Below are 24654 nucleotides of genomic sequence, written 5' to 3'. Positions count from 1 at the left end.
GACCTCTCACCTGTCGCTTCCTGGTGTGACATCACTGGCCACGCCCCTCTGCTCAACAAACTCATTTCGTTGTTTTATGTGCAGCTGCACATTCCAACATGTACTTTCAGAAATATTAAAAGGTTTCCTCACTTCATTTCCCTCAATAATATGTAACCAAGGCAACCAATGGTCCTGTACAATGTAAATCCTTTATTTATTCTTTTAATTCTTTATATTTGGTGCTGTCATACTGTCTTGCACTGGAAATGGAGATTGTTTTTTGTTGACTGCCACTACTGCGCATGCCCGTCCGCGCCCGTGACGTCATGGCCCCTGCCCGGCCGACGCGGATGTGACGGCTGATGACAGAAAGTGCCGCATTTGGCTGATTTGCCGTGCAGTTTGTTCCGTTCCAATTGACTGTTGTTGGACGAGAAACCGTCGCTGCTTTTGTTCCACCTCAACGGGCAAAACGTGAGCCAGAAACTGCGGTACGTCACCGTCGTTAGCGTTGCTATCTTGCTAGCTAACGCTGCAATTAGCTTCAAGCCACACTTGAGTCTTTTTGTATACAGATGATGTCTGTCACGTGTTAGCTGAGAACTCCTGCCAGTGTGCCGTCACGTGAATGCATCATCCTCTTAATGAACCCCCATCTTTGCAGCGGGAAGGCAATGTGACAGCTGTGATGCATCTTCTGCGTGAGCTTAGCAGTCACGTGACTTGTTGCAGGTCCTCCAGCTTCCGGTCAGCATGAGCGGGGCGGCATTGGGCTTGGAGATCGTGGTGGTCTTCTTCCTGGCGCTCTTCCTGCTCCACCGCTATGGAGACTTTGGCAAACAGCAGCGTATGGTTCTGTTCGGAACGCTGCTGGCGTGGTACCTGTGCTTCCTCATCGTCTTCATCCTCCCGCTGGACGTCACCACGGTGGGTTCCCCGGGGGTTCCCCAGTGGGACCGCGTGTGGCTCTAGTGATTTCTGTTCTCAAGTTGCTTTCCCTTGCCACCTCTTTCAGACCATCTACAAGCAGTGCAAGAAGGACCATGAGGAGCACGCTGTGAGTCCGCCCCCCGTCAATCAGACCACGAGGAACGTTTCTCTGGCTCCCACTCAGAGGTGAGTTCTGCTTCTTCCTGCGTCGGGACAGGAAGCCCAAATGTGGAGTAACGGCGCCTCCTCCCTTCCAGTGTGCAGGCGGCGTGCCACAAGCCATGGAGCTACATCCCTGACGGCATCATGCCCGTCTTCTGGCGGGTGGTCTACTGGACGTCTCAGTGCCTGACCTGGTCAGTGCGACCTCGTGCCTGAGCTGCCGCCGGCGGTGGGCGTGGCCGCGGCCGCACTCAACCTGCTGCTTTGTCATGCACAGGCTGCTGCTTCCCTTCATGCAGTCGTATGCCCGCTCGGGGGGCTTCTCCATCGGCGGGAAGATGAAAACGGCTCTCATCGAGAACGCCATTTACTACGGAAGCTACCTGCTCATCTTCGGCTCCTTGCTCATCTACGTGGCCGTGCACCCCCAATGGCGCTTGTCCTGGTGAGACCCCGCCTCCTTCGGCGGTGCCAACGCCGGTGCTAACGCCGGTGCTAACGTTTGGGGGCGTGGCAGGTACGAGCTGCAGACCATCGGCATCACGGCGGCCAACACGTGGGGGTTGTTCCTGCTGGTGCTGCTGCTGGGCTACGGCCTGGTGGAGATCCCACGCTCCTACTGGGATGCCTCCCGACACGGACACCTGCTGCTCAAGACCTACTTCAAGGCGTCCAAGCTGATGACAGAGAAGGCGGACGCAGAGGAGAACCTGGAGGACGTCATGGAGGTGAGTGTGCACGTGACACGTGCGTGCCGCTGTGTGTGACGAGCAGGTGTGGTGATGTCAGGAGGTGAGGAAGGTGAGCGAGGCCATCAAGTACAACCATCCTCTGAGGACCTGCATCGACACCATCCTCAGGAAGGTGAGTAGTGGCCGGGCTTCCATGACGCTCCTGTGACGCTCCCATGACACGATGCGCTACTCAGTGCCCGCCAGACTACCAGGAGAAAATGGGTCGGAACATGGACGACTACGAGGACTTTGACGACAAGCAGACGTTTCCCAGCGAGAAGAGTCTGGTCAAGCTCCACAAGCGGGTGAGTTCTTCCCCACGCTCAGCTCACCCAAGCAGGGCCACTTCACGTGCATCCGTGCCCAGGTGATCTACGCCGTGCAGAGACACAACCGGACTCGCGTCCAATGGCAGATCCTCCTGCAGCAGGCCTTCCACCTGGAGGACGTGGCCAAGAACGAGACCAGCTCCACTCGCCAGTTTGTGCACAGCTTCCCGCGTTCGCAGCCCGCCGGGTGGTTCTGCCGCTACATGTACACACCCACCGTAGGTGAGGCACCCCCGTCACGCTTGGCAGCGTCGGGCTTAGCGGCGTGGCGCTAACGTTCGCTTCCTTCAGAGTGGTACTGGGAGTGTCTCCTCAAGCGCTGGTTCTACCGCTTACTCTCGCTGGTCCTGACCCTCTTCAGCGTGGTCGTGGTCTGGTCCGAGTGCACCTTCTTCAGCACCAAGCCCGTCCTGTCGCTGTTCGCCGTCTTCATCCAGCTAGCCGAGCGGGACTACAACTACGTGTACATCCAGGTGAGGAGACACGGTGTGGGTCAGGGTGGCGCTGTGCTGCATTCACGCTTCCTTCCTCCTCCCCCCACCAGGTGGCGTGCTTCATTACCATCTTTTTCCTGTGCACCTGCGTCTACTCTACCGTCTTCCGCATCCGGGTCTTCAACTACTACTACCTGGCGTCCCACCACCAGACGGACGCCTACAGTCTGCAGTTCAGCGGCATGTAAGGGACACTTGTTTAGAAACGTCTGGGTCACATGGGTCCTAAGGTCATCTCATCGCCCGCAGGCTCTTCTGTCGTCTGACGCCCCCGCTGTGTCTCAACTTCCTGGGTCTCATCCACATGGACGCAGCCATCTCGCACCAGCAGAAGGAGCAGACGGCCTACACCTCGGTAACTAACTACGTTAGCCATGCTAGCATGAAGGGGTGACCCGTGTGCTGTCTCCTGCAGATCATGGGCTCCATGCGCGTGCTGTCCTTCGTGGCTAACGGCTTCTACATCTACTACCCCATGTTGATCGTCATCCTGTGCATCGCCACCTACTTCAGGTAAGACACGCCCCCACGGGGTCTGCCGCCCCAGCAGGACCGCCGCCTGACGCTGTGGTCTCCTCAGTTTGGGGACGCGTTGTCTGAACCTTCTGGGCTTCCAGCAATTCATGGGTGACACTGAAATGACCTCTGACCTGATGGAGGAGGGCAAGGAGCTGATTCGCCGCGGTCAGTGCCACACAAACGTTAGCGCGGGTCGGCTATGGCTGGTGATGACGCGTTTGCTTTGCGCTCACAGAGAAACGAAAGCGGCAAAGGACGGAGGACGGCGAGAACAGGCGGCGAGTGAGTTGACGTTCCTTGCTGTGACCTTTAAGGTGACCTTCGCTTGACCATATGCGGACTGTTGCAGGAGTGGAAGGAGCGCTACGGAAGCCAGAGGGAAGAGCAAAGTGCGAGGAGCAGGACCAAACACGATGCCAAGGAGAGCGACGCTAACGACAGACGTCAGCATAATCATTAGCATAATTAGCATGTAGCATTGCTCTGCTGGCTGAACCCTTGTTGTTGTGATGCTCGCGTAGAGGTCAAGTATTCGCGGGGCGGGGGTCGTGCAGAGCGCGATCGGGTGGAGCTGCTCCAGGACGCCGAGCCTCTGGACTTCAACGCCGATTCTCTAGCGGATGAAGCAGTGGACTCTGAGTGCGGCAGGTAAGCTAGCTGTTAGCAGCCTGACACGGCGGCGTGTCTAAGCGCTGTGTTGTTGTCCTTCAGACACGCGGGAGGACGCTATCTGTCCATGTCATCGTCCCGCAGTCGGATATTTGATGACGTCTAACAGGGAAGGCGTCTTCCTGTCCTCAACCTCATGAGCACCTCCACGTGCTCCCCCTCCTCCCAAGGACGCCCAGTGATGAAGCACTTCCGTCGTCATGTGTGGGTGAAGGGCGGCACTTTGCCCGCCAGAGGGCAGAAGGACAAGCACGTGATGATGTACTGCCCGGATGTGGAGCAAAGTGTTGTAGCGTGAATGAATGTGACATATTTATACTTCCTGACTGTCATTAAAAGTTCCTCCAAGGTTCTCCAACTGTGCTTCCACAACTCCACTAATGTTTTTTACAATGCTGATGAACGATAGCCAATCAGGCGGTAGATGAGCCGGTGACCACGGCAACGGGGGCCAGCTTGGGGGAGGTCTTTCCGCACCCTGCAGGTCCTCGACGCTGAGTTCAACTTTGAACTTTGGTCCTCGTGCTGATCAGGTGGGTCCCCGTCACCTATGCCCAGGCTAATCAATACGTCACGTGAGGAGGGAACTCGGGGTGGGGGCGGGTAGCAGAAGCGTTGTAGAACTCGAAGGGAAAAACACGGCTGGTCGACAGGTTCCGGTTCGATTGGCTTATTTAGTTCATCCCATCAGTCAGTTCCTCGAATCACAAGACGTTTTGGTACCTTCCGAGCGAAAATGCATCGTTTCCTGTTGTGTACGACGAGTAAGGGGCGGGGCTAAATGCGTTGACTTTGTCGTGACGTCGCAGATGGCGGGGACTTCCAGACACGACCGAGAGATGGCGCTGAACGCCAAGCGGTGCCTGTCAGCTTGTTCTGACCCGGTAGAGAGACTCCGCCTCCAGTGTCTGGCCAGGGGGTCGGCTGGGATCAAAGGGCTCGGCAGGTGGGTCTCACCAAACCCATTCTAGGACATCCTACAACATGGCTAGACCGTCCTACAAAATATAGAACATATAGACCTCTTAGAACATGGTGGACCATTCTAGAATACCTAGTCCAGCCTCCACAACGTAGCCCATTCAAGAACACATAGTCAATTTGAGAACATGCAGTCCATTCACGCCCCTACAACACAGTGGACCATTCTAGAACACGCAGTCCATCCGACACATATAGCCCATTCTAGAACATGGTCATACCAATGAAGAAGATGTGGTCCATGACAGTGGATTCTGCACCCGCCAGAGTCTTCAGGATCATGGACGACGACAACAACCGCTCGCTGGACCTGAAGGAGTTCCTGAAGGGAGTCAACGACTACGGCATCCTGATGGACAAACAGGAAGCCGCTGCCGTCTTTCAGCATTTCGACCGTGACGGCAGCGGAACCATCGACTTTGACGAGTTCCTGGTCACGCTGAGGGTAAAGCAAGGATAGCATGCACACGTTAGCCGCGCGTTCCTGACCCAGTCACGTGTTCGCCACAGCCCGCCATGTCCAAGGCCCGCAAAGAGGTGGTCATGCAGGCCTTCCGCAAACTGGACAAGACGGGCGACGGCGTGATCACCATTGAAGACCTGAGAGGGGTTTATGACGCCAAGTACCACCCCAAGTACCAGAACGGGGAATGGACGGAGGAGCAGGTCTTCAGGACGTTCCTGGACAACTTTGATTGTCCCTACGACAAAGATGGCAAGGTAAGTTCGGCCACGTGACCTCACTCGGCAAATTAGCTGGTAGGTGGCTCGAGCTCCGCCCTCTGGTTGGTTTGAAGACGAGGAACCACCAGCTCAGATGTTTCCTTCACATGGCAGGTGACGCAAGAGGAGTTCATCAACTATTACTGCGGTGTCAGTGCCTCCATCGATAACGACGTTTTCTTCATCCTGATGATGAGGAACGCCTGGAAGCTGTGAGCTAGCAAATCATTAAACATGGATGATGTCATCTTGCCTCTGCTTGTTCTCTGCCTGTAGACAGGAAGCTATGTCGGCCATACTAAAGCGGCGCAGATGGGCGGAAGCTGCTATGATTGGTTGTACCCATGCACGCAACGCGTCGACAACAGGTGGGCAGTCAGGCGCCACGCACCGGCGCCACGCACCGGCGCCACGCACCGGCGCCACGCACCGGCGCCACGCACCGGCGCCACGCACCGGCGCCACGCACCGGCGCCACGCACCGGCGCCACGCACCGGCGCCACGCACCGGCGCCACGCACCGGCGCCACGCACCGGCGCCACGCACCGGCGCCACGCGCACGACCTTTCAAAGTGACATATAGGAAGTGTCATGCATGCCCACAACCATCACGTTTTGGTACGGACCGCGTAGTGACAGCTAGCGCTATGCTAACTGACTAGAGATATTGCTAGCTGGCACCGGCGGGGTCTTGCATTCATCCAATCCAATTTCTTTTGAAAACTAACAGCTGGTTCATTTGCCGGAGTCGCCACCTTTGTTGACACTTCCAGAAGCACATTTCAGTGTCAGAGTGGGAGCTCACTGCAAAGATCCACAAGAGCAAAACATTCTATATAAATATTTTTATTTGTACAAGTCACATGACCATCAATCAAACCTCAAGCCCCTCCTAAAAAGGTCAGAGTTCAGACGCGGATGAGGAAGTTGAGACCAAGCGAGGCTGGAATGTGCAGCGTCTCCAGGCTAAGGGCGGAGGGTGCGTACGGGAAGAGGACGGGAAACGTCTGCTTGGTGTCCAGCAGGAGCTGCGGCGGGTCATTGCGTTCCTGAAGGCGGTTCTGGACAAAAGGGAACAAAAAGGAGCGCGTGGTTACCGCCAGCAAACAACATGCTAGCAACAGAGGAAGAACAGGAAGTGTCTAACTTGGATGTTCCTGATGAAGGACACAGTGACGCGCTCTTCAAACTCGTTGAGGGGCGTGTACAGGTTGAGAATCTTAACGATCTGCAGCACAAACAACACAACGTGAGCAGGACGTCTGACAGCGTCTGGCGGGTGTGGTCGGGGGGGGGGGGCAGACGGTGACACCTGCTGGGAGTTGAGGGCGGAGCAGAGCGAGCAGATGGCATCGGCGTCCTGCGACGTCTTCTTCTTGACCTGCAGCAGCTGGGCTGCCTGGATGATGGGCTCCAGCGTGGCGGCGGCCTGGCTCTGGTACAGGTTGTTGGCTCGGAGCCACTCCTCCATCTGGCTGGTGTTGTACCTGCACACAGGCGTCATTCAGGAAGTGGTGCCCTGACACACACAGGAAGTGGTGCCTTGACACACACAGGAAGTGCACGGTACCTGAGCTGCATGCCGGTGCTCCAGGAGCACACGTCCTTGCGGAGCAGCAGGTTGTTGAGCGTGACGGCGTTGACGCAATGGAAGAGCTGCCGGACCACCTGGCCCACGATCTCAGGGTCCAGGCCGTGGTCCCGCATGACGGCGTGAAACTGGCCCAGCTGACGGATCAGCGCCTTCAGCGTGTAGCCGCCGGGCCCGTCGCCGTCGTTATCCATGCTGGACGAGCGGTTTCGGTAGCCCATGGGCTTTACGCCCGCCAGGCTGGGGATGCTCTCGCTCTCCAACATGGCCGACACTGAGGCGTACGTGTACGTGTTACCACAAGCTAGCATGTGACGTGGTGAGGTAGCCCGCTTCCACACGCTCACCGATCATGGGCTGGATGACGGCCTCGCCCACACGGACCAGCTGCTGGTAAATCTGGATGGACAGGTCGCTCAGAACCTGGCGGTACTCGGTCAGGTCGAAGTTCTTCAGGCAGTGTTCGTTCTGCTTGGCCGTGTTGTGGACCATGAACGCCTGGACACACGCGTACACAAAGCTTTACAGCGGCTCGCAGCGAAAGATGGCGGCTTTTCTCACCTCATCGCCGCTGTACTGCTTGAGGCAGTGGAGGAGGCGGCTGGTGTTGGCGAGCCAAAAGGAGGTCGTGTCGAAGTCGTCGTTCCTCTGCCGGAAACCACGTTAGACGGTCAGAGCTGCGTGGCGGCCGCTACGGGGTGCGTCCGGCACTCACCTTGAGCGCGCGTTTAATGGCGTTGATGCTGGCGGTCAGCAGAGACTCCACTTTGTGGTCGTCGTTGATGTAGTCGGCGTGGCGGACGCACATGAAGAGGACGTATGCCGGCAAGCACGGGACCGTCCCCGACACGTCATCTGGCCTCATGTCTGGACAGGGGAAGGAGGCAAGAGGGGGCGGGGCTGGAGTGTGACATCACAGCAGACGCGCAGTGCGATGCTCACCTGTGATGAGCGTCTTGATGAGCAGGGCCTCGTCGTCCTTGCAGTACTCCAACATGCCCTCAAAGTCCTTCTCCTTGCGCTGCAGCGTCACCTGGCGGCCCAACTCCGCTTTGGCGTGGCCGCTGCGTGAGACTGACGACATCGACGTCGTGAGGATGGCGTGAAGGAGCGCTTGCTTTTGTGACCTCCTACCTTCCAGCTCCTGGACCTTCTTCATGTAGATCCTCAGCTGTTTCTTGAGCTTGCGCTCGTTTTTCTCCAGTTTCTCCACCAGCTCCTTGAGGTCCTGTGGGCGGGGGCCACATGGGGTCACGCCATCAGCAGCTTTATGACACCGCGGCGGCACGCTGCTCACCAGGTTGTCATCGGTGAGTCGGGTGATCTCCAGCTGCACGCTGTACTCCAGCAGGGCCTCGGGCGACAAGGACGTGGTGTAGTTGAGCATCTCCTGCTTCTTCTCGATGTCGTCCTTCAGCAGCTCGATCTGCGTGTGCAACGCCTCCAGCTCGTCGCCATGCTGGCGAGTCTGCGACTGAAGCTCCGCCTCCAGCATCCTGGCAGGACATAAAGGCCAAGCACAACTTCACTGATGGGAGAAGACCACCTCCGCTGGTGGACGTCTCCACACGATGAACATCACAGTACTGATCTCCTCTGCCGCACAGCAGGGAAAGCGGGAGGGGGAGGACAGGGAGAAGGAGGAGCAAGAGGAGGAGAACAGGGAGGAGGAGGAGAATAGGGAGGAGGAGAACAGGAGGAGGAAGACAAGAAGGAGAACAGGGAGGAGGAGGAGGAGGAGGAAGACAAGAAGGAGAAGGAGTGAAAAGGGAACCTGGCCACTTGTTTGAGAGCCTGGTGAGCCAGAAGGAGTTCTCCTTCTTCATTGAGAGAACACCATTGGAGCGCTGAACAGGAACAGGAAGTGCAGTCAGAGAAAGAGGAAGTGAGCGGGTTGCAAGGAGCGCTGCAAAGAACAAAGCTGAGGTGTTAGCTGGCACTGCAGAGCGAGTGGAACTTAGGGGACAGGAACCTACTTGTGGGACTCGCTGAGGTCCTGATACGTTTTGAGTTCCTCATCTTGGTCCACCGGTGAGCTGCTGCCGTCGCGGTCCTCCTACCGAGAAAAAGATGGCGGTGTCAAGGCAGAATACCGTGTTGGATGACAAAGTGCGACTGACCAGCCGGTGGTTCTTCTCCCGCTGCTCCACAGCGCTGACAATCTGGGTCTTGAGAATGAGAACTTCCTCCTTGCGGGCGTCCAGCTCCTCGGTGGCGGACCGGAGCTGACTCAGCAGCAGGTTGTACCCGCCTTGATTCTCCTCCGGCGAGTTGCGATCTGCGACGCTGCGGCGCAACTCGTTCAGATCGTTCTTCAGCTTCTTGTTCTCCGACTCCAGCTCTTGTCGCTGTGGTTGACACGGGCACACCACCGGGTCACTGCTCCGCCGGTCACAAGTTCATGTCGGCCATCTTGTGCTCGTACCTTCAGGTTGTTGTACGCCAAATCGGCCGCTTGTTGCTCAGCGGCGGGACTCCTGACATCTGACCCCTGCGACAAGCACGTGGTGTTAGACACATGCTAACAGACGCATGCTAACTTGCTAATTGTTGAACAGAAGACGCATGCCAACATGCTGAAGAGATACACGCTAACTTGCTAATTGTTGAACAGAAGATGCATGCTAACATGCTAATTGTTGAACAGAAGACGCATGCTAACATGCTGAACAGATACACGCTAACTTGCTAATTGTTGAACAGAAGATGCATGCGAACATTCTGAACAGATGCATGCTAACATGCTAATTGTTGAAGAAAAGACGCATGCCAACGTGCTAACATGCTGAACAGATACACGCTAACATGCTAATTGTTGAAGAGAAGACACATGCCAACGTGCTAACATGCTGAACAGATACACGCTAACATGCTAATTGTTGAACAGAAGACGCATGCTAACATGCTGAACAGATACACGCTAACATGCTAATTGTTGAACAGAAGACGCATGCTAACATGCTGAACAGATACACGCTAACATTCTAATTGTTGAACAGAAGACGCATGCTAACATGCTGAACAGATGCACGCTAACATGCCGAACAGGTCGGCACACTAACACGCTCACATACTTGCATACGTCCTAAGCAGAGAGATGCTAGCATGTTAACCTGATAAACAGACACCTGCTATCATGCTAAACAGACAGATGTTATCAGAGCGTGACGCCACCTGCTGTCTGGCGAGCTCTTCCATCTTGTCTACGTTGGCTTGCAGTCGCTTTCGCTCGCTCTCCAGCTCTCGAACCCGCTTCTGCAGCTTGACGAAGACGCTGATGTCCATGGCCGCCTTGTGCACGCCCATTTCCTGCAGGACAACACGCGTCAGTGCCGCCGGGCTCGCCTCTTGGACTCAGGCGTCACTCACCTCCACTAGCTGGATCGCATCCTCGCCGTCTCCCACCTCCGACGTGGAGATGGACGTGTAGTTGGAGTCGGATTCCTGGCTGCTCTGGTTGGATGGGTTCCGGTGGTGTCCCGGCTGGAACTGCAAGGTCATATGACACGCGGTACCAGGTGAGGTAGGCCCAGGTGGTACCCTATGGCTGTACGACGTGCAGCTTCTACTGCCAACATGGCCGCAGGAGCAAGTTGGACTAGCACCTGACCTTGGGCAAAGAAACTTCCTCCTTCAGGTTTTCATATCTCTGCTCCAGTCTGGAATATTCCTTCAGAAGATTCTGGTAGCGACGCCGCTCCGCATCCATCTCTGCTCGCAGCAACGCACTTCCTGCGTCCTCTGAAATGTTTGTACACGTATCAGGACCAGCAGGAAGTACACTTTTCGTATTAGGAATGACATCGACTGTGAAGTCCAAGAAGACCTGCACAAGACTTTCCCCTGTTGGGGATTCATACCTTACCTACCCACCTAGCTACCTTACCTACCCACCTAGCTGCCTACCTTACCTACCCACGTTACCTACCTTACCAACCTACCTTCAACCTAACCCATGCAACCTACCTACCTACCTTCCCTGCTGTACCTGCCCCTACTGTACTTTAAGCTTGTTCTTGTAAAATGGTGTTATCTATATCTAGTATATGCATATCTAGTATATATACTCTATGTACTATTATATATCTTGTATATCTACTATATCTATTATACTTAGTATATCTATTATATCTACTCTATCAACTATATCTACTAAATCTATTACATCTACCCTATTATATCGAGTACATCTACTATAACTAGTACATCTACTATATCTACCCTATTATATATAGTACATCTATTATATCTAGTACATATACTATAACTAGTACATCTACAATATCTACCCTATTATATCTTATATATCTAGTATATCGACCCTATTATATCTAGTACATCTACTATATCTAGTACATCTACTATATCTACCCTATTATATCTAGTATATCTAGTACATCTACTATATCTAGTATATCTAGTACATGTCAGGCAGGGATGGCCTCCAGGAGCATCAACAAGACGTTTCGTGTTGAAGATAAAATAGCAACTATTTGTCCTTTTGGATGTCATACAATTGTTACCGTTGATAAGGCCATTACATGCTAGCCATGCTAACAAGCAGCAAGCAGCCGGTCACGGTTGGGGGGTTGGCATGGCTCACCTGCGGCGCGGGACGACTGCTGTTGAATCTTCAGGTTCAGTTCTTCCTTTTCACTCTTCAGCAGCGAGTTCTCCTCCTCCAGCTCGGCCACCCTCTGACAGAGGACGTTTTGGTTGATTGAGTGCAAAGAAAACCAACGGAGTACAACCTGTGAAGTTAGGCATAAGCTCCGCCTCCTCACCAGGAAACAGGAAGTGTCCTGTGGAGCGTGTAGTAAGAGGCGTTACATCCCAAACAGCTAGCTCACCTGGGTCAGACCCAGTTTCTGGGTGAGGTGGTCCTCCTCCAGTCTGCTCCTCTGGGCCTTGGCCTCCACCAGCTCCGCCCGCAGCCTCTCCAGCTCCGCCTGCAGCACGCTCAGCTGAGTGGCGTCGCCCTGCTGGCTGCGGGCCTGCTGCAGCTGCTTCTGGAGGCGGCTCAGCTCTGAGCCCAGAGTGGTGTTGGCCTGCAGCAGCTGCTCGTTCTGAGCGCGGTACTCTTTACCCTGAGACGGGACAGGTGGCGGCCATGACGGTCCGCGGCAATCGGAGTAGTGATGGGAGTGGTGCTACCGTACCTGGTCGTCCATCTTCCTCTGCAGCTGCACGATCTTGTTCTCCATGCCCGCGTCCAGCTTCTTCAGACGCTCGGCCGAGCCCGCGTCCATCTTCAGCGCCTTGAAGAGGCGTTGAGCACGAACGCGCCTGAAGGCGCACTGCAACACGATGGCGGCGAGGCGCATGCGTTTGAACCTGACTCTCTGCAACCAGCCACGTACGTTCCTCTGGATGATCATGGCTTTGTGGTGTAGCACAAACTGTGGGGGGAGGGAGGCGCACATGACGTCAACATTCCTCCCGAAATTGACAACGTTTGGCCTGCGACGTCATTCTCGTCCTCCCACAGGAGACACATTGTGCTTTGTCTAATCGCCTGGCAACTAAAGTAGTCCCTCCCGTATGGAGATGCCTTATTTACAAATGGAAGACTTTGGTGGTTAGAGCATAGAAGACCCGCGTATGACCTTCTCAATATGCACGCCCCTAGTAACAGCCCTACAGTCACATGACCACATCACAGGCAGGATGCTGGTGGGTCACACGGGATCACGGTGGATGCTTGTTCTGTGGTCTGTGCACGTGTGTGCGCATCACCTCCTGGTAAATCCGGCGAGTGAACAACCCTCGGGCGTATGCCTGGATGACGACGGTGGCCTGGCGCACCGTGATGAAGGCGCGGCGCTCCCTGGCCATGCGATAATTCTTCTGACAGATGATGGCGGCGCGTGTCAGTCGCAAATATTCAGCGTACCTGCAAAGATTGGAAATATTTGACAGGGGGCGGAGCAAGGACACACGACCTGTGACCTCCGCGCCAGTCAGTACGGACCTGCGCGCCAGGTAGCCTCGCCCGTATCGCTGTAACAAGATGACCGACTTGCGGATCTTCTGATATCGGACACGCTGCAGCCATCCGCGCACCGTCTTCTGGATCATAATGCAAGCGGCGCGGAACTTGTCGGCACGCAGCTTCTCCAAGTAGGCCACCTGGCCGGCCCGGAAGAAGATCTTGGTCTTTCCAAACTGGAACATGTCTCCATCCTGATCCACAAAAACATTGTGAGAGGAGGGACACCAAAAGGTCCAGCGAGCGAGTCAGGTTGCATCTCACCTTGACCAACGTCTCCAGAAGCTGGCGACACACCAACTTCCTGTCTGCACACAACATGTCCGACTTGCGCATCAGGACACGATACCTGCTAAAGAAGTCGCTGTACGTCCACCTGCACACACACGACACCTTAGAAACACACCCAGCAGATGCACGGCCGCATGCAGCGTCTTCGTGTCACGTGACAACGTGGGGCCGCAGTCGGCTGAGCCAGCAGAAGAAGGAGAGGCTCACCTGGACGGGTATCCGGCTGCGCTGATGCGGATGGTTTCCAGGACGCCGCAGGCTCGCAGCTGCTGCACGGCTCGCCGTGAGTCGAACCTGCACGCACAGGCACACACCATCCAATCCCTGGTCTCTGCTGCCCGCCAAGATCATGGCTAACGCTATTCCCATATATTCCTACACATTCCCAAATATTCCTACACATTCCCATATATTCCCGTACATTCCCATATATTCCCGTACATTCCTACACATCCCCATACATTCCCATATATTCCTACACATTCCCATAGATTCCCATACATTCCTACACATTCCCATTTCAGGTAGGAGAGCAAGGAGAAGGAGAAGAGAAAAAAGAGAAGGACAAAGAGGAAAAAGTAGAAGGCGGTGATGAAGGAGAGGAAGAAGGAGGCGAGGATGGAGGAGGAGGAGGTGGAGAGGAAGGAGCAGGAGGAGAAGGAGAGGACAAGGCGAGGAGAGGAAGGAGGAGGAGAGGAAGAAGAAAAAGAAGAAGGAGATGGAGGAGAGGAAGGAGAAGAAGAAGAAGGAGATGGAGGAGAGGAAGGAGAAGAAGGTGAATGAGAGGAAGAACAAGAAGAAGGAAGAGGAGAAGGAGGAGAGGAAGAAGACAGAGAAGGAAAAGAAGGGGAGGAAGAAAAAGAAGGAGAGGAATTCCCATATATTACTACACATTCCCATACATTCCCATATATTCCTACACATTCCCATTTGAGGTAGGAGAGCAAGGAGAAGGAGAAGAGAAAAATTAGGACGACAAAGAGAGGAAAAAGTAGAAGGAGGTGATGAAGGAGAGGAAGGAGAAGTAGAGGAAGAAGGTGAATGAGAGGAAGAAGAAGAAGGAAGAGGATAAGAAGGAGAGGAAGAAGGCAGATAAGGAAGAGAAGAAGAGGAAGAAAAAGAAGGAGAGGAGGGAGAAGGAGAGGAAGAATGAGCAGAAGGAGAGGGAGGAGAGGAGTGCACTCACGAGAAGGCCTCCTTGTAGTCGTTGGGTTTGATACAGCGTACGTAGTGAGGCGTGGTGGCGTTCAGCGTCTCCATGAGAAGATGCAAGGAGCTGCGGAACTGGACAGGAAGCATAAATATCTAGGATGTACTATACGTACTGTACACATCCTACTGCATACTGTACACATCCTACTGCATACTGTACACATTCTACTCCATCCATGTGCTACATTTCTTGGTGCTGCACCACAAGACTGGAGGAGGTACTTGAAGGAAGGGTGGACAGGTTCCCAAAATAGCCCCTAATAAGAGAAACCTTCAACGTGGCCAACTTCATGAATATATCCATCTAAGGCATTTTGTCGTGGTTCAAAGAGGAGCTATGATGCTTTTCCACCTTTCTGACCTACAACTGGAGTTGGAATGTTGGATTCTGGTGTTAAACCATACCAAAGTTTCACATCATGACTTTCAGAGCACGTTCTAGCACTGGCCATTTGTGATGTCACAGATTGCCGGGCTTCCTTACATGGGTGTGATATGCTCTCCGCCCTCCCCCAAGCTCTGCTCCTCTCTTTACTTGCAGGCAAAGCCACATTTGTTTCCAATTCCTGAAGAAACCACCATCATCAAGTGGTTGGACTTCCTGATTCCCTAGCAGCTAAAGACATCAAGGCCATTTCACACAGGACTGTTTGGTGAACATGGGCCACTATGCAGCTGGACTAGCCTACAAACTTTCCAATGTCACTTGGTGGTGTGGAAGAGTCCTAATAGCCAGCAGCCATTTCGTTGGCAATTTCACTACTGTGTTTTTGTGCAATGACAATAAAGGACCAGTTTACCAGTGTCCTAACTGTCTTTATTTAGTGGAAGTCATGGAGCAAAAGCGCTAGTCTGTGTAGCATTATAGCAGAGAGGAAGCGGGTTGCTCACAGCCTTTTCCACCACATTAGTCTTTACCCATGCTGTAGAAAAGCCAAGGCTAAAATGCTAAAGCTACTTAGCATTGAGAGATGTCTTGAAGTAATCTCTTTGGTACTGTCCAGTCTCTCCTTCCAACACATATGGCCGGATGTTACATCAACTCCTATACTTAATAACTCCTTTAAAGTTGGCTTCGCAGCTAGCAGTACAACACCGCCGTGATTCTAAGCACTCTGCAGTGTGACCAACCACAGCGGAGTGGGCGTGCCTGGAGGCGGGCCGTGGGTGGAACACATAAAAACAGATTTCATGGGAGGCACGAAATCCAGATGAATAGGTGCAGATTGTGGAAGATCTAGAAAGCTCTGTGTGCTGGTTATGGCGTGTAGCAGCTCTATAGGAGTCCACCAGTCAATAGAAATGTCCGGAACATGAGCACTCTGTCTACAGCCAATCAGGATGCAGACAACAATGGGTGATGGGTGCAGACAGAGGGTAGAGAGAGAGAAAGAGAGAGAGACTCAGCGTTCATACACTGTTACAAAACAAAAAGCGAAACAGCGAATCCATGAAAGGTGAAGGGTGACGGAGTGAGGGAAGACTGTATCCATATTTAAGTTGACACAAAGACCAAAGGGAAGGAGAGAAGCTCACTTGCAGGCCAACAGTTTTCCTGTGCTCCTTGTTGGGGGCTTTGGGGGCCGACTTGGCTGCACGCACGTTCACTCTGGATGTTTTGGGAGGGGGGTCGCCGTCCTTGCTGCTGAAGAGGTCGGCAACCAGCTGAACCTGAGGTGGAAGAAGCGGCCATGTTGGTGCAAAGATGTGAGGATGAGGAAACATGTCCACCTAAAAACACTTTTAGGATCCCAAAGACAAAGCCAAATTTCCTTTGCAGGCCAGGAAGTAGCAAATCATCAGCTGTGTGTTCCACCATGGAATACTTTCCTGGTGTCGGTTGGGTATGAAACATCTGGTGTCAGGTTTATGACAAAGACAATGAAATGAAGAAAAACAGATGTCCACCAAAGGCAACCAAAACAACCCCACCTCCCGTCACAGTCTGCCTTCTAAGGCGAGAAAGGGAGTTAGTGTGAGCTAGCGAACAATGCACGTCAAGGGAGGTACCTATTTTGATGCTAAAGACGCTCCTCAGACTCCTCAGCTCCGAAACTGGGGAGACCTGGGGAGCCTTCTCCATTGCTGCCCCCACCCTCTGGAATTCTTTGCCCCCCGACCTTCCCACCTTCAAAAAACAGCTGAAAAGCCACCTGTTTAAATCTGTTTTTAATGTCTAACTTTGTAAACCTGACTGCTGTGCCCCGCCCTTAGCCCTGCCCTTAACCCTGAATGGATGCTGTATTTTAATGTGTTTTTACTCAACTATATTTTTCTTCACTGCAAAGCATCTTTGCGTATTTAGAAACTAAATATATAGAAATAAAAATTATTATTATTAATATTATTGTTATTATTATTATTATTTTGAAAGCCCCAAAAAAGTAGTAAGGCCAAGAGTTGAAAATCAGGTTGCGCTGACCCACCTGACTGGCCTTCAGGATGTTGATCTGCTCGTCGTACACGGTGTCTCGGTTCTTCTCCAGGAAGCCGTCACACTCGTATTCCACCTGTCGGTGCCATGCGGGCCATTAACAACACCTCCGACCTCGCGGGTCAGGTGACCGAAAGCCGACTCACCTTGTCAGCAAAGTGGATGATGATGAAGGAGGAGTTGGACATCCGAGGTTTCTGGAAGTGCGCGCGGCTGGCATGCTGCTTATAGAGCTTCTGGGCCCAGTTTTGATCCGTTCCTTTGGGCACCTGAGAGAGGAAGAGGAAATAAGAACCAATGGCGCTCCTCGGCACTGTCCCACCACCTGATTCACCTTGCACTCCTCATCCAGTAGGTCCAGCACGCCGAGCCGCGCCTCGATCAGGTCGATGCAGGGCTGGTTGTCGTGGAAGTCGATGAGGGTCCAGGGGATCTGCTCCTTCATGTACTCCTCCTGCTCCAACTTGAAGACGTGCTGCACACACACACAAGATCAGCTCACCAGGGCTGAGGCGACGTCGAATAAGCCACGCCCTCAAAGACTTACCGAGTTGAACTGCTGCTGCAGTTTCTCGTTGGCGTAGTTGATGCAGAACTGCTCGAAGCTGTTCACTTCAAAGGTCTCGAACCTGTGCAGACATGGAAGGTGAGGTCAGGTGCGTGTCACCCCGCGGGCGGCAGAGCGAGGGCCGCACCCGTAGATGTCCAGGACGCCGATGAAGGAGTGCTGCTTGGAGGACGTGTGCAGCGCCAGGTTGATGTGCCCCACGATCCACTGGAACATGCCGGCGTAGATGTGCTTGGCTAGGGCGTCACGGGCGTTGGTCGCCTGCTTGCTCGACATGTTCTTGACGTACGTCTCCGACGCCGTGACCAGCTTCCTGTGGCACAGCCAGTGCTCCATCTGCTGAGACTCGAGACCCAGAAGTCGGCAGAAATGCTTCAGGTGGACGTCGTCGCTCTGAAAGGAGAGCACGCCTTAGAGAAGGAGCTCGGGGCGGCGCTGCAGATGATCGGATCACTGTGAGCGCACCGAGACGTGGCAGGACTCGCCATCCCTCTCGGAGCAGATCTCGATGTTGCCCAGGTGCAGGATTGAGGCCAGGACTCTGAAGATGGCGTTCTGGCTGGCATCTTTGATGCCTGTCCACACGCCAAACACTCGTGATTGTGACAGCACGGAGAGGGAATTGGATGTCATCACTCACCCAGCAATCTGAAGGCCTGTCTGGTCTTGTTGAAGTCGTCTGCGTCGCTCACACCCTCGATGAAGATGTTCTCTCCCATGGACGTGTACGTGAAGTCTTCTGCGCTGGCTGAGATGATTGACAGCTGAAATGCTGACCGGGCGGGAGGAAGTAAGGAAGTATGCGGACTCACTGAGGCTGAGGTCTTGCAGCTCGGACAAGGCGGAGCAAGCGCACAGCTGGTAGAAGATGTGATAATTCCGCTCGTCTTCAGCCTGCAAGAAGGAAGCGCTCAGGCACGCTGAGGGTCATGTGGTCTCGCTGCGAGGTCACACCCACCTGGAAAACCACACGCGACTTCTCCAGCAGGTACGTGCGCATGTGAGCACCCATGATGTGGTAGTTCCGGCTGAATCCAATCTCGATGTACTTCCCGAAGCGACTGCTGTTGTCGTTTCGTGTGGTTTTGGCGTTCCCGATAGCCTGGAGACAGGGTTGGAGTAGTTACTGGGGAAAAGTACAGTACAGTACATGTATAGTACTGTACATGTACAGTACTACTGTTGCCTGCTTTGTTAAGCCCTTGGAGGCTCTTTTGTGATTAAGGACTGAATAAATAAACTTGACTTGACTCTATCTTCATCAGAAGGAGGTGAGAGCGTAGATTACGCGTTTTTTTGCAAACAACTCCTGCGCCTGGCCACACCGTTTTAGCTAGTTTGATTTATTTTGGTGAAAACGTAGGACTCTTTGTCCCCTTACCAAAAATGTCCCTCTTATGGCTGAGAGATGTACGGACTGCCTTCCGGGGCCCCTAGAAGCGACAAAAGCCGAAAAATTCCCCCATTGACTCCCATGTGAAAGACGCCATCTCTTGTTTCTCCAACTCTTCAACTGTCTATGTTTTCGACTCGTCCTCTCGCGGTCATTTCTCAACCGATTTGCAAAACGAGCAGATCTATGCGAAGGCTCAACCCTCGGGCCACTCACGGTCATCTTGTGGCGTCAATATCTCAAATTGTTTGGCCGTAAGAAGCTTTGGTACGACATGAGGGATTCTTTTCAGCCTTTTCAGTCTTTTGTGCTCATTCATTGTCAATATGGCCGCTCCTTGTTGCAGTAGAATGGAGTTTACACCTTTTCTCCTCCTCCTCCCAGCCCCTCCCTTTTAAAACGACAATGTGTAGATATGTGCGATAACAATGATTCCCTTCCCAGCTGATACCATACAGCTCATGTATTTGGTAGAATTTAAAGGTTTGATTTTTCTAATTAAGCACAGTGACTCCAGGCACCTCAAAACCGGATCAAAATATCAACATTTTCATAGAACCCATGATACAGCATTAAGCTGTATTATCATCATGTCAGGAATCGATAGTTTGGTATCGACCTGCACGTCACTACCTCGCTGCCCTTTAGTACTCCATGACAAGGCTGCATGTAATTGGAAAACAACACATGACATCATGGGCAGACACCACAGCAGTGCCTGACAACTTTCACTTGGTGCTAGCATGCTAACTGTTAGCATTTTGACTTTTTTATGCTTATCTAAATGAAAATACACACATGGCATGATGTATGGATACTATGGAACGTTTAAATGTTTAAAGGCCTATATACACATGGCATGATGGAGGAATGCTTTCTCTACACTTTTGGTGCTAGCATGCTAACTGTTAACATTTTAGCTGTATTCCTCACATCTAAAGGCTAATACAGACATGGCGTGATGAAGGAATATTCATATTGTATTGATGCCTTCGCTAGAGTGCCAGCTCGCTAGATGCTAGCATGCTAACAGTTAGCATGTTAGCTTTTCTTTTTTTCAGCCCACGCTTTCGGAGCACCATGACTGCACAGGACCGGTCTAACCCTGGACTCACCTCCATGATAGGACTGGAGGCGAGGACTTTCTCCTCCACGTTGCTGTCATTGGCTGAGCCGCCGACAGTGGCGAAGAAGCGCATGGCATACTTTGCAGAAACCGTCTTCCCGGCTCCAGATTCTCCACTCACAATGATGGACTGGTTCCTCTCGTCTCTACAATACCCAAGCAAGAAATGAAATGTGGAACACCGACTGCTCTGCCCGCCACCACGGTTTCCAAGGTGATGTGCTCCCACCTCGCCATCTGTTTGTAGGCTTCTTCGGCCACGGCGAAGATGTGCGGGTCCATGTCGCCCATGTTCTGACCGCTGTAGGCATTGATGACCTCCTCTCCGTAGATCTGCAGCTCCTCGTATGGATTGATGGCCACCAGGACGATACCTGCACACACAATGTCATTGAAAAGTGCACACATGCAAGAACACATGTGAGGTCACGCGGGTCTGCAGTGTGACTGACCGCAGTACGTGTAGATGTGGTTGGACTCCAGAAAACGCACTCGCAGGTTGTGCAGGACGGCGGGTTCATGAAGGTAGCTGAGAGCGGTCAGGTCGTTCTCACCCACTAAAATGTCAGGGTTGCGCAGGAACGGGAGAGGGTTGCCCTTTGGGCCCACAGGATACTCCTGCAGCTGAGAAGGAAGTGGGCTCGGGTCAATGCTAACTCGCTAACAAGACTTTGAACACAGACAACACACAATTAAAACAAAGGCGTTGCTTCAATACCGTGCCATCGTCGTGTCTCAGGTGTAGCACCGGCTCTCCTTGCTGGTAATCCCTGGTGATCTCTGCAGACTTCCACACCTCATCCACATCTGGGATCCACACCCGCGTGAACTGAAACACACCGACCCGTGAGCCATGACTCATGACCCATGACATGCATGTAGCACCTACAGTGGTGTGAAAAGGTGTTTGCCCCTACCTGATTTCCTTTTTTGCATGCTAGTCACCCAAATGTTTCAGATCATCAAACTAATGTAATGTAAATGCAAAAAGTGTAAATTGTGCAGCAGGACCATGATCCAAAACCCAGCAGCAAGTCCACCAAAGACCTTCAAAAGGCCTTGATGCTGGAAAAGCCTCCAATGTGGCTGAATGACAACAAAGGCTTGATTGCACTTGTTGCTGCTAAGGGTGGCCCGAGCACTAATTAGCTTTAGGCTAATCACTTTCTCACACAGGGACATGGACCTTTGTTTCATTTCCAAATACATCAGGTGTTGATGGAGTGTTGTCATTGGCTGATATTTACATTTCTTTGATGGGAAACATTTCACTGTGACAAACATGTGTAGCATGGGTGTAGCATGGGTGTAGCATAGGTACAACAAAAGTGCAGCATAGGTGTAACATAAGTAGCATACGTAGGTGTATAGGTGTAGTATAGGTGAAGCATAGGTGAAGCAAGGGTGTAACATAGGTGTAGCATGGGTGTAACATATGAATAACATATGTGTAGCATGGGTGTAACAAATGAATAGCATAGGTGTAGCATGGGTGTAACAAATGAATAGCATAGGTGTAGCATGGGTGTAACAAATGAATAGCATAGGTGTAGCATGGGTGTAGCATATGAACAACATATGTGTAGCATAGGTGTAGCATGGGTGTAACAAATGAATAGCATAGGTGTAGCATGGGTGTAACAAATGAATAGCATAGATGTAGCAGAGGTGTAGCATGGGTGTAACAAATAAATAGCATAGATGTAGCAGAGGTGTAGCAAATGAATAGCATAGGTGTAACATATGAATAACATATGTGTAGCATGGGTGTAACAAATGAATAGCATAGGTGTAGCATGGGTGTAACAAATGAATAGCATAGGTGTAGCATGGGTGTAACAAATGAATAGCATAGGTGTAGCATGGGTGTAGCATATGAACAACATATGTGTAGCATAGGTGTAGCATGGGTATAACAAATGAATAGCATAGGTGTAGCATGGGTGTAACAAATGAATAGCATAGATGTAGCAGAGGTGTAGCATGGGTGTAACAAATAAATAGCATAGATGTAGCAGAGGTGTAGCAAATGAATAGCATAGGTGTAGCATAGTTGTAGCACAGGTGTAGCACAGGTGTAGCATGGGTATAACAAATTAATAGCATAGGTGTATCATAGTTGTAGCGTAGGTGTAACACCAGTTAGTCAATGAATTCCACAACAAAATGGAAATGTTTGAGTCATGAATACGTTGTTGAAAAGGTGTGAACTGGGACTCATGAGACTCTCCATGAAACAGTTCACCTCAGCCCTGCTCACGCTGGCTAACTTTAAAAAGTGAAGGCTGCTGCATGTCATGGCGTGTGCTGCTAACTGCTACTGAATGTGTATTTCTATCAATGTATTAAACAGTGACTCGTAGGTGCTCACCAAGGACTAAAGTGTCACTGACTCACGGGTACTCAACAAACACTGGAGTTGCACTGACTCAAGGGTACTCAACAAGCACTGGAGTTGCACTGACTCGTGGGTACTCAACAAACACTGGAGTTGCACTGACTCGTGGGTACTCAACAAACACTGGAGTTGCACTGACTCACGGGTACTCAACAAACACTGGAGTTGCACTGACTCAGGGGTACTCAACAAACACTGGAGTTGCACTGACTCACGGGTACTCAACAAACACTGGAGTTGCACTGACTCAGGGGCTCAACTTGTCACGACTTTCTGAGTATTGGCATTGAGTGAGAACAGTCCCTGATTCACTCTCCTCTTGGCAACTTCAAAGAAATGGGTGAGTGGACCAGTTTGCCATCAGTCCAACTAAGCATCTGAACAATAGAGGATCTTTGAGAAGAAGTAGTTGCCATGCAGGTTTGTGTGAAAGTGAAACACGCCTCCAAAGGAGGAGGAGGACAATAGATGCTGTGTGACATCGTTTTCACACAGGGGGCGCTAGACCCGCAAAGGAACTTCGACCAGGATGAGCTGATGAGCTCATGATGAGCTGGAGCCCACCCCAGCTGCCACATGAAGAACCCACACGGGGTCCATACAAACATTCTAGAGTCGAGCTAACATGCTAAGAATATGCTAACCAATGACAAGGTCAACATATACACACACCTGTTGCCTGGACACCCTTTAACCCTGGAACACATGAAGTGCAATGGCGATACAAACAGACCACGCCCCCTCACAGGTCAGGTGACTTCATGCTCCGCCCACAGATCCATCCAAGAGGAAACTGCTGATCCAACACTACACAGCATGTATCACACAACAATAAGACAACTACCCCAGGATAATAAGACAAAGTGAGGGAACCAGACTGTAATCCTCCCAGCAGGAGGTCTTGGCAACAGGAAGCAGATTAGTCAACAGATTATGAAGAAGATTATTAAGTGGATGTTTTGAGAGAAGGTTTGAGTGGTTCTGAAATGTTCTTCTGAAGTCCAGCTGGCAAACACTAGAAGAAGACGAGCTGGGGTCAGCGGGAGGTCGCTGATGCTCATCAGATGACTCCATGCACTCGCACAAGTTGACCTGGACTTGTGTGGTGTCCCCCACCATCCCGAGCAGAACCTCGCCGAGCCGTCGTTATTTTCCCAAACACGTCAAGTTTCTTCTTTAAACAAGATGGCGGCGGCAGGTGAGCAACAGGTAAGCGAAGGAGTCGTCACTCACCGTCGTGTACAGCTCGTTGACGGACATCTTTTCACTCCTCGACGACGAACAAAGTCCAACCCGGAAGTGTGGCCGCTACAGCAGGTGCATGGCGCGGCGGGTCCGCCCCGGTGCTCAACTTGGACGGACCGAAGCGGAACCGGCGGACTTGTTGTCAAACTGTGTCGGCTTGTCGTCACTTCCTGGACGGACGGGGTCCACGCTTGTGTCCGCCCCCTGCTCCAGCCGCCTTCCACACAAACCGCAACACTGGACTTTCCAGTCAGGTGGAGCACGCGCGCTGTGATTGGAGGCGCGCTGTGACGTAATCGACCGAGCAGTTTATGGATTCAATCTTTCCCAATGAACTTCTCTGATACTCATACTTAATTATACGTCACCTAAAAGTGGCGTACAATTAAGTTTAAATGTACTTGTAGTATACCAGTAGTATTTTTTTGAAAATGTAAATGTCGATATAAATATACAAATGTATATATATATACTGTACGTAGATACATGTAAGTGTAGACATACCGGTGCTTCTAATAAATCATTTCTAATATTTATTCATGTATCCGTACTGTAGAGACTGAACTTGAAAATGCAACAAAAAGGAGAGCATAAGAGCGTATTGAGGAGTCAAACTGATGTTGAGTACTATACATTTCTATACATGTTGGTAGGTTCCCCCAGGGGAGCCCGCCCCACTATTTGAGAAGCACTGAGATATACTATAAGTGTAAATATAGGATGTATCTAAAAAAGGTAAACATTCTGTATGTAGTATGAATATGAGTGTAAATACAAATATCAGTATAACTATATATGTATATCTTAAAAAGGTAAACATTCTGTATGTAGTATGAATATGAGTGTAAATACAAATATCAGTATAACTATATGTGTACATAGA

General features: G+C 51.9%; 3 protein-coding genes across 5 annotated transcripts; 2 read left to right on the top strand and 1 right to left on the bottom strand.

Moving 5' to 3' along the window:
* Positions 1-277: 277 nt before the first annotated feature.
* lmbrd2b (LMBR1 domain containing 2b) lies at positions 278-4182 on the top strand. Its single transcript, XM_058056970.1, has 18 exons — positions 278-473; positions 715-909; positions 998-1098; positions 1170-1268; positions 1352-1519; positions 1592-1802; positions 1864-1938; positions 2003-2113; positions 2176-2359; positions 2429-2610; positions 2682-2815; positions 2881-2986; positions 3047-3144; positions 3212-3315; positions 3386-3432; positions 3500-3593; positions 3672-3798; positions 3862-4182. Exons 2-18 carry the CDS (start codon positions 736-738, stop codon positions 3923-3925), a joined length of 2079 nt encoding a protein of 692 aa, XP_057912953.1. The 5' UTR covers positions 278-473; positions 715-735; the 3' UTR covers positions 3926-4182.
* A 78-nt stretch (positions 4183-4260) lies between these two features.
* On the top strand, positions 4261-5769 carry capslb (calcyphosine-like b). Of its 2 annotated transcripts, none has more exons than XM_058056972.1 (5): positions 4261-4352; positions 4629-4765; positions 5068-5245; positions 5311-5520; positions 5638-5769. In XM_058056972.1, the coding sequence occupies exons 2-5, from the start codon at positions 4629-4631 to the stop codon at positions 5737-5739; spliced, it is 627 nt and encodes a 208-aa protein (XP_057912955.1). In that variant the 5' UTR covers positions 4261-4352; the 3' UTR covers positions 5740-5769. The 2 variants fall into 2 exon arrangements, with proteins under 2 accessions (XP_057912955.1, XP_057912956.1); XM_058056973.1 differs by lacking the exon at positions 4261-4352 and adding an exon at positions 4452-4538.
* Positions 5770-6348: 579 nt separating this feature from the next.
* On the bottom strand, positions 6349-24019 carry myo5b (myosin VB). 2 transcript variants are annotated; one of them, XM_058057399.1, is made up of 39 exons: positions 23760-24019; positions 20847-20957; positions 20581-20752; positions 20358-20502; positions 20118-20274; positions 18568-18711; positions 18422-18503; positions 18250-18357; positions 18075-18184; positions 17737-18002; positions 17589-17670; positions 17376-17516; positions 17188-17310; positions 17034-17117; positions 16144-16278; positions 14582-14679; positions 13603-13689; positions 13369-13480; positions 13087-13298; positions 12852-13008; positions 12275-12514; positions 11966-12202; positions 11719-11812; positions 10726-10856; positions 10485-10604; positions 10290-10424; positions 9541-9606; positions 9236-9463; positions 9092-9171; positions 8413-8611; positions 8250-8343; positions 8058-8189; positions 7831-7982; positions 7677-7763; positions 7463-7613; positions 7095-7389; positions 6837-7011; positions 6672-6752; positions 6350-6585 (listed from the first exon to the last, which is right to left on the bottom strand). In XM_058057399.1, the coding sequence occupies exons 1-39, from the start codon at positions 23784-23786 to the stop codon at positions 6433-6435; spliced, it is 5403 nt and encodes a 1800-aa protein (XP_057913382.1). In that variant the 5' UTR covers positions 23787-24019; the 3' UTR covers positions 6350-6432. The 2 variants fall into 2 exon arrangements, with proteins under 2 accessions (XP_057913381.1, XP_057913382.1); XM_058057398.1 differs by having other exon boundaries at positions 6349-6585; positions 8058-8343.
* Positions 24020-24654: the final 635 nt, after the last annotated feature.

This window comes from Doryrhamphus excisus, chromosome 19 (genome assembly GCF_030265055.1).
Source record: "Doryrhamphus excisus isolate RoL2022-K1 chromosome 19, RoL_Dexc_1.0, whole genome shotgun sequence".
Lineage (NCBI taxonomy): Eukaryota > Metazoa > Chordata > Actinopteri > Syngnathiformes > Syngnathidae > Doryrhamphus > Doryrhamphus excisus.
This window is presented reverse-complemented; position numbering and strand designations above follow the sequence as displayed.